Source organism: Salvelinus namaycush, chromosome 26, assembly GCF_016432855.1.
Source record: "Salvelinus namaycush isolate Seneca chromosome 26, SaNama_1.0, whole genome shotgun sequence".
In the NCBI taxonomy this organism is placed as follows: domain Eukaryota; kingdom Metazoa; phylum Chordata; class Actinopteri; order Salmoniformes; family Salmonidae; genus Salvelinus; species Salvelinus namaycush.
In genome coordinates this window covers 18,469,508-18,478,525 of record NC_052332.1, presented here as the reverse complement: position 1 = coordinate 18,478,525, position 9,018 = coordinate 18,469,508, and the positions used below count along the sequence as shown (strand labels likewise).

Sequence of the window (9,018 nt, the reverse complement as noted above, 5' to 3'; positions counted from 1 at the left end):
CTTGTTAATATAAATACATTCCAGGTGACTACCTCATGAAGCTGGTTGTGAGAATGCAAAGAGTGTGCAAAGCTGTCATCAAGGCAAAGGGTGGCTGATTTGAAGAATATATTTAGATTTGTTTAACACTTTTTTAGTGACTAAATGATTCCATAGAGTTGAAGTCGGAAGTTTACATACACTTAGTTTTGAGTCATTAAAACTCGTTTTTCAACCACTCCACAAATTTCTTGTTAACAAACTATAGTTTTGGCAAGTCGGTTAGGACATCTATTTTGTGCATGACACACTAATTTTTTCCAACAATTGTTTACAGACAGATTATTTCACTTGAAGGCCTACCTTCAAACTCAGTGCCTCTTTGCTTGACATCATGGAAAAATCAAAAGAAGTCAGCCAAGACCACAGAAAAGAAATTGCAGACCTCCACAAGTCTGGTTCATCCTTGGGAACAAATTCGAAACGCCTGAAGGTACCACGTTCATCTGTACAAACAATAGTACAAGTATAAACACCATGGGACCACGCAGCCGTCATACCGCTCAGGAAGGAGACACGTTCTGTCTCCTAGAGATTAACGTACTTTGGTGCGAAAAGTGCAAATCAATCCCAGAACAACAGCAAAGAACCTTGTGAAGATGCTGGGGAAACAGGTACAAAAGTATCTATATCCACAGTAAAACGAGGCCGCTTAGCAAGGAAGAAGCCACTGCTCCAAAACCGCCATAAAAAAGCCAGACTACGGTTTGTAACTGCACATGGGGACAAAGATTGTACTTTTTGGAGAAATGTCCTCTGGTCTGATGAAACAGAAATAGAACTGTTTGGCCATAATGACCATCGTTATGTTTGGAGGTAAAAAGGGGGATGCTTGCAAGCCGAAAAACACCATCCCAATCATGAATAGATGGCACCATGAGGCAGGAACATTATGTGGATATATTGAAGCAACATCTCAAGACATCAGTCAGGAAGTTAAAACTTGGTCGCAAATGGGTCTTCCAAATGGACAATGACCCCAAGCATACTCCCAAAGTTGTGGCAAAATGGCTTAAGGACAACAAAGTCAAGGTATTGGAGTGACCATCACAAAGCCCTGACCTCAATCCTGTAGAAAATGTGTGGGCAGAACTGAAAAAGCGTGTGCGAGCAAGGAGGCCTGCAAACCTGACTCAGTTACACCAGCTCTGTCAGGAGGAATGGGCTAAAATTCACCCAACTTATTGTGGGAAGCTTGTGGAAGGCTACCCAAAATGTTTGACCCAAGTTAAACAATTTAAAGGCAATGCTACCAAATACTAATTGAGTGTATGTAAACTTTTGACACACTGGGAATGTGATGAAAGAATTTAAAGCTGAAATAAATAATTATCTCTAAACTGTATGTGTTATTTCATAGTTCTTCACTATTACTCTACAATGTAGAAAATAGTACAAATAAAGAAAAACCTATGAATGAGTAGGTGTGTCCTAACTTTTGACTGGTACTGTATATATATACACTACCGTTTCACTTAGAAATGTACTTGTTTTTGGGAGAAAAGCAGTGTAGACATTGTTAATTTTGTTAATGACTATTTTAGCTGGAAATAGCTTGTTTAAAAAAGATATATCTACATAGGCATACAGAGGCCCATTATCAGCAACCATCACTCCTGTATCCCAATGGCACATTGTGTTAGAAATGAAGGCTATTCCATGTGAGAAATTGGCAAGAAACTGAAGATCTCGTACAACGCTGTGTACTACTCCCTTAACAGAACAGCGCAAACTGGCTCTAACCAGTCTTGTCTTGTCTTGTTTGAGAAACAGACGCCTCACAATTCCTCAACTGGCAGCTTCATTAAATAGTACCCGCAAAACACCAGTCTTAACATCAGCAGTGAAAAGGCAACTCCGGGATACTGGCCTTCTAGGCAGAGTTCCTCTGTCCACTGTCTGTGTTCTTTTGCCCATCTTAATCTTCTCTTTTTATTAGCCAGTCTGAGATATGGCCTTTTTTTTGCAACTCTGCCTAGAAGGCCAGCATCCTGGTGTCACCTCTTCACTGGAGTTGCCTCTTCACTGTTGACATTGAGACTGGTGTTTTGCAGGTACTATTTCATGAACAATAATAGAATGACGAGTTTCAGAAGAAAGTTATTTGTTTTTGGCCATTTTGAGCCTGTAATCGAACACACAAGTGCTGATGCTCCAGATACTCAACTAGTCTAAAGAAGGCCAGTTTTATTGCTTCTTTAATCATCACAACAGTTTTCAGCTGTGCTAACATAATTGCAAAAGGGTTTTCTAATGATCAATTAGCCTTTTATAATGATAAACTTGGATTAGCTGTCTACACTGTATATCTGATCAATTTGATGTTATTTTAATGGACAGCATTTGATATTTTCTTTCGATAACAAGGACATTTCTAAGTGACCCCAAACTTTTGAACGGTAGTGTATTTAAAACAATATATATGGTCGATTAGAAATGATGCAGACAATCACATTGATGGTAGCTACAATCTATCTGCAATAGCTGATCTACATATATAAAATTGATATACAGTATAATTTTAATATTTGCCTTTACACATTAATGCCAGTTGATGTAATCTCTATTATTACAGTAATTTTGTGGTCAGAAACACTGCAGAGATTCACGGGAACTGTCGCAGGTGAAAGTGTATTTAACTCTCCAGCTCCTGTATGAAAGATAAACTGTCTGATGGGGAGAGAGTCTACCCACATAGCTAGAAAACATGCTGGATGTGTAAAGGGAGAGAATTTTGGGAACATTTATTAAATAGCCTTTATCAACACTTCAAATCCGTCCCCCTCTACAGCAGAAGGAAATGACACATGCTGTCAAATCCTCTGCTGTCAGTTTGAGGTTCAGCGCATCAGCACATCAGATTATCTGGGTTAGTTTAAGCTTGTACAGGTTTTTTTACTGTTGAAATGTAATTTAGAGATGTGTTGCCACGGTTACACCATAGAGAGGGAGCCAGGGAGTTATCACTTGTGTACCTCGGCAGAAGATAACAAACAGCATTTCCTCAGGAGTGTGTTGGCGCTATCGCAATAAGCAAAAGGGAGATCTCTCTCTTGCTGTCTTTCTCTCTCACTCACTCACTCATTCACTCTCTCTCCCTTACTCCTATCACTCAAAATGGACCTCATTCAGTGGGTGACTTCAGTTAACGGGAAACACTTTTTACGCCACTTCAATACCAAAGTGACTTTTTCGTAACAGGTTAGGAGAACTTACGCAGCAGGTTAGGATAGTTCATGTAGCAGGTTTGGAGATCAGGTTAAGGTTAGGAAAAGGGTTAGCGAAAATGCCCACCTAACCTGCTATGAAAATCACTTTGTATCAAAGTGGAGTGAAAAGTTCCTTCATTTCACAGGCCACATAGAGGAGGGGACCTCTGCAGCAAGACTTACTCTTGTGATGCCACTGACATATTGTACTGTATGCCACATGACATACAGAGACAAACCAAAGCTCAGGGAATCTCACAATTTCCATTGGCTTTTATAGTAATAAACAAAGTATATTTTGGACAATTTCATTATTATGTGTTTTGAATATAAAAATAATCACATTATTTTAAATAAAAAGGAATAATGGTGGAAGACAATACTGATGAAATGATGCTCCCAAACCATCCATTTGGTCCTTCATTCAGTAATTTATTGGTTAATCTCATAGGAATTGAACATCAAAACAGCATTGCACAGACAGAGCACTATTCATCTTCATTTACACATGAAATAATCCTCTCTTTTAAAATGCATTGCTCTGTGTTGAGGACAAGATTATACTTTTTTTCTCTTTTTTCTTTTTTTCAAATGGAAGAACTTGTAGCAGAGGTATTTTCATTGTTTGGTTGGTGCCAATATTAAATTCAAACTCTACATGAACATGAACGGTGTTTGCATAGCACATACAATTTGAATAAATGTCCATTCAAAAGGGTGGTCTGTATAAAATCATTTTCCAATAATATTCATAAATATTGCATTTTCTCTGACCAATTGTACAAACTCTTAAACTATTCTGTTGAGGAATCATACAAATATACAAAGGCTGGAAAGTATATAACCAACTACAAATAATGTCTTTCATATTGCAATTACCCTAACAACTGGTACAAAGTGAAATCTGAAGCTATTTTGTGGAGGAGTCATACAAATATATAAAAGCGAAAGGAAATTAAACATTATTAAACTGCATTTAAACAGTGTAAACAATAATCTGTAGAAATATACATTTTTTACCATCCCATATTAATGAAGTCTGGTCATTCATTTGGTAATTTGGTCATGTGTGTAATTTGTTCATGTGTGTGACATAATATGTGTGACATAATGGAATGACAGTGTCCATACACAATTATTATTTGTATACTCTACTTACACAGTTTATACACTTAAACAGGTTCAGAACACACAAATGCATGCACACACACGCACGCACACAATCCATGTGGAATCTCACTTTGGCTCGCCCAGGGGTCTGACTACAGGCCATGGCATGTCAGGTAGGGGCCCCTGAGGCTCCCCAGCTCCCCCAGCCTGACTGGGCCAGTTAAAGTCCACTTCGTTCCTCTTCAGGGCAGCCAGGTGCTTAATGTCCAGCGTGGTGAAGGTGGTGAACTGGACCTGGTTCCTCTTGCTGGTGGGGGAGTGGAGGGGATCGCTGCAGGTGGGCTTGGCTAGGAGGGTGGCTGAACGCTGGGCAGTGGGGTCCAGGGCGGGAACCTGCTGGGAGCTGGTCCTCCTGCCCAGGGTGGCTGTCCTCTCTGGGATAGCACTCATACTCAGACTGCTCTCCAGGGCCCGGTGGGTATCTATGGAGCTGTGACTTTGCAGGCTGCAGTTGGACTCCATTGAGCGGTGGTTCTCACGCTTGAGGGTGGAGACTTGGGGACCTGTTGTGGTCCCCAGTGACACCCAGTCATTCCTGTGCTCCTTAGGGCTGTTGGGATCTGGGTTGCCCTGGATGGGGGTCTTGTGGCCCCGGAAGCAGAGGTTATAGGAGGTGCAGTTTAGCAGGAAGGCCAGGATGGCCACCACAGAGACCCCCACCAGGGCGAAGATACCGATCTCTAGGTCTGACATGGCTCTAAATGTCCTCACCAGGTCACTCTCCACCACCAGCGGTGGCTTGGGCTGCTCTTTCTGGGGTGGTGCCTCTGCTTTGGGCATCTTTTTCTTCTGGTTGGGGTTTTCCACCAGGTTTCCCCAGTCTCTCCTCAGCCCCTGTCCTCTTCCCAGGGTTCTATCCCTGCCAGGTCTGCCAGTCACCAGAGGTTTGTCAGTGCCAGGTTTGCCCATGGTGGTGGTACTACTGTCAGTGTTGGTGGTAGTGGTGCTGATGGTAGAGATGCCACCTCCAGCCACTTCCTGAGCCCTGCTAGATGATGTGGTGACGTCAGTCATGATGGTCTCCTGGAGGTCTGGCACAGTGCTCCTGAACGAGCGTCTGTCTCCGCCCCCCTCAGTTAGAATCTGTGGTGAGGTCACAACGCGCTCAGGCTCTCGTTGGGATGCCACGACTGCTGTGGGCTCCCATGGTAATGTCACAACAGGCTTAGGCTCTCCCTCTGACTCTGAACCATCATTGCCATACTCAGCAACACCCCCACCAGTGTCCCCTCCGTCGGGCCTGCTGCCCATCTGGAAAGTGACCCTGAGAAGCCCGTTGCCCACCACCAGCTTGCTCTTTCTCTTGGACTTCTGGCACTCCTCACAAATCCTCAGCTCTGCCTTCACCAGCGCCCCCTGACCCTCGCCCTCCGCCACCATAAACGCTGACTGGGGGGTCCGGCGCACAGTCGCTACTCTCTCGTCCCATGAAGTCACAGTCAGGGAGTAGACGCTGCGGTCAAAGAGGTCCAGAGGGGTCACTGAGCCATCACTGAACTGGACCCAGCAGCTGACCAGTGCCTCCTAAGGAGAGACAACACAGAGACTGGATCAGGAGAGGACAACGGAAATCCTAAAGTAGGACAAAATGCAACAATGAAATCAATATTCTCCCCAAGTTTTGTTCATCAATTTATTTCCAAATATTCCCTCTCATAAATAGATCTTGTGATAATGCATAATAGTAGGTGGTAAATCAGGAGCTGATCTGATTCGGTATCTTTCCAAAGGATCTTCAAGCAACCCAATGGTTCACAATTCTACAGTTATTTAATTTCCTGCCTCAGTGTTTTGTCGGTTGGGTTGCCATTTTAGATAATCCCTCCTTTTGTTGGTATCTAAGAACTGCCTCTGTTAATCTCTTTATAATTAGCTCAGAGGCTATTGTACCACACACCACAGTCCCATCAAATCATGCTTTGAAACTCAATTTAACCACAGGGGATCAATATCAATATACAGTAGATGCATAATAAACACTGTTAACAATAGCCACCAGAGGGCGCAATGTGGGTAATTACCCCCACCACAAGTCAGTCCAGTTACCATAGAACCAGAGAGCTGTTAGCTGATATGAACGATTAGAGCAAGAGGCCTGGCCTATATTCTGAGGGGAAATACATTATGCATAGCCCAGAATTTTACATTAACACAGCCCATCACAGAAACAAATGGGCATGTGCGCTAGCTCCATTCTAATAGCTTGAGTATTGACTGGGTCAAGCTAGCGGTTCACCAGGCCCCAAGGCAGCACAGGGCTGTCATAATGCTGGCTATGAAGTATGGACAACTGCCTAATGGTTTCCCCGCTCACAGTTTGGGAAGTGTTTTTGAATGGGCATGCTGCCCGGCTAATGTGTGAGCTGTTAAACTGTGTGCGTCCTCCCTGCCTGACTCACAGCGTGGCCACTGTACTACAGGCCTGAGCTGTGGACACCATTCAATCACACACACAGAAATCACAGGGACAAAACATATGCTACTAGACCACCAGGTTACGCTGTGAAATTGATAATTTTCTTGCCTAATATCTGTGAAGGGCTTTGAGGGTACAGTTTTCTAGCAGTGGCCCAGCTTCTGAATGGCACAATGTGTTGGGGCTTGTTCTTTGGAAAAAGTATTACATTGGAAGTTCTATATTTTTGCATAATACGTTTAATACAGGTTTTATTTTACAGCTAGTTACCTGTTTGGGTTTCTGCATGACTTCCTGTGTGGTAGCCATGGCGACAATGGCCCTGTTGCTCCCTGAGCTGAGCTGGAGGGACAGAGAGAGGCCAGACACCAGCTGCACTCCCAGCTCTGTCACGCTCACTTTCTCATCCAGAACCCTGACCATCCGCTCAGCCAGGATCGAGTCAGACAGAGGAGACATCACCTGCAACATCATACACACACATTAGTATATACACAGACACACACAGTGCCTTCAGAAAGTATTCAAAACTTTGACTTTTTTTCCCACATTTTGTTGAATTACAAATTGCGATTCAATTAGGCCACTGAGAAACATTCAATGTTGTCTTGGTAAGCAACGGCAGTGTATATTTGGCCTCATGTTTTAGGTTATTGTCCTGCTGAAAGGTGAATTTGTCTCCCAGTGTCTGTTGGAAAGCAGACTGAAACAGGTTTCCTCTAGGGTTTGGCTTGTGCTTAGCTCTATTACGTTTCTTTTTATGATAAAAACTCCCTAGTTCTTGCCGATGACAAGCATTCCCATAACATGATGCAGTCACCACCCTGAAGAGTGGTACTCAGTGATGTGATGTGTTTGCCCCAAACAAAACACGTTGTATTCAGGACATAAAGTTGCCACATTTTTTGAAGTTTTACTTTGGTGCCTTATTGCAAACAGTATGCATGTTTTGGAATATGTTTTTTCTATACAGGCTTCCTTAGTTTCACTCTGTCATTTAGGTTAGTATTGTGGAGTAACTACAATGTTGTTGATCCATCCATCACTATTGGCCTCTCCTGCAACTGAGTTAGGAAGGACGTCTCTATTTTTGTAGTGACTGGGTGTATTTATACACCATCCAAAGTGTAATGAATAACTTCACCATTGAGGGACCTTATAGATAATTGTATGTGTTGGGCGCAGAGATGAGGTAGTCATTCAAAAATCAAGTTAATAGGATCAGACCCTTTTTTTCAATTTTCGCCTAAAATGACATACCCAAATCTAATTGACTGTAGCTCAGGACCTGAAGCAAGGATATGCATATTCTTGATACCATTTGAAAGGAAATACTTTGAAGTTTGTGGAAATGTGAAATTAATGTTGGAGAATATAATACATTAGATCTGGTAAAAGATAATACAAAGAATTTTAAAAATATTTTTTCTTATCATCTTTTAAATGCAAGAGAAAGGCCTCAATGTATTATTCCAGCTTTGGCGCAATTTAGATTTTGGCCACTAGATGTGGCCAGTGTATGTGCAACGTGTTAGACTGATCCAATGCACCATTGTATTTCTGTTCAAAATGTTGTATCATGTCTGGCCAAATGTGCCTAATTGGTTTATTAATACATTTTCAAGTTCATAACTGTTCACTCTCATCAATAGGAAGCTATTCTTTCACTGTAATAGCTACTGTAAACTAGACAGTGCAGTAAGATTAACAATAATTTAAGCTTTCTGCCCATATCAGATATGTCTATGTCCTGGGAAATGTTCTTGTTACTTACAATTCAAATCAAATCAAATTGTATAAGCCACATGCGCCAAATACAACAGGTGTAGACCTTACAGTGAAATGCTTACTTACGAGCCCCTAACCAACAATGCAGTTTAAAAAAATACATAAAGGAATAAGAAATAAAAGTAACATGTAATTAATGAGCAGCAGTAAAATAACAATAGTGAGACTATATACAGGGGGGTATTGGTACAGAGTCAATGAGAGGGGGCACCGGTTAGTTGAGGTAATATGTACACGTAGGTAGAGTTATAGAAGTGTTGAAAATAAAGGAGAGCCGCACACTCTAGGAGCTCAGATGCAAAAATTGAATGTCCAACATTTCGACAGCCAAGCTGTCTTCATCAGGGTGTAATCAAACACTGCGGGATGACTCGTTTATGTAGTGTCAAAAGACAC

General features: G+C 42.1%; 1 protein-coding gene across 1 annotated transcript in view; it reads right to left on the bottom strand.

Moving 5' to 3' along the window:
* Nucleotides 1-4,484: 4,484 nt before the first annotated feature.
* The window catches only part of si:dkey-1d7.3 (transmembrane protein 132D), a 43,465-nt gene continuing 38,931 nt past the window's right edge, over nucleotides 4,485-9,018 (bottom strand). The window contains exons 9-10 of the mRNA XM_038964647.1: nucleotides 7,105-7,296; nucleotides 4,485-5,942 (exon numbers count right to left, since the gene is read on the bottom strand). Of these exons, the coding sequence (XP_038820575.1) occupies nucleotides 4,485-5,942; nucleotides 7,105-7,296 (1,650 nt within the window). The remainder of the gene's footprint in view (nucleotides 5,943-7,104; nucleotides 7,297-9,018) is intronic.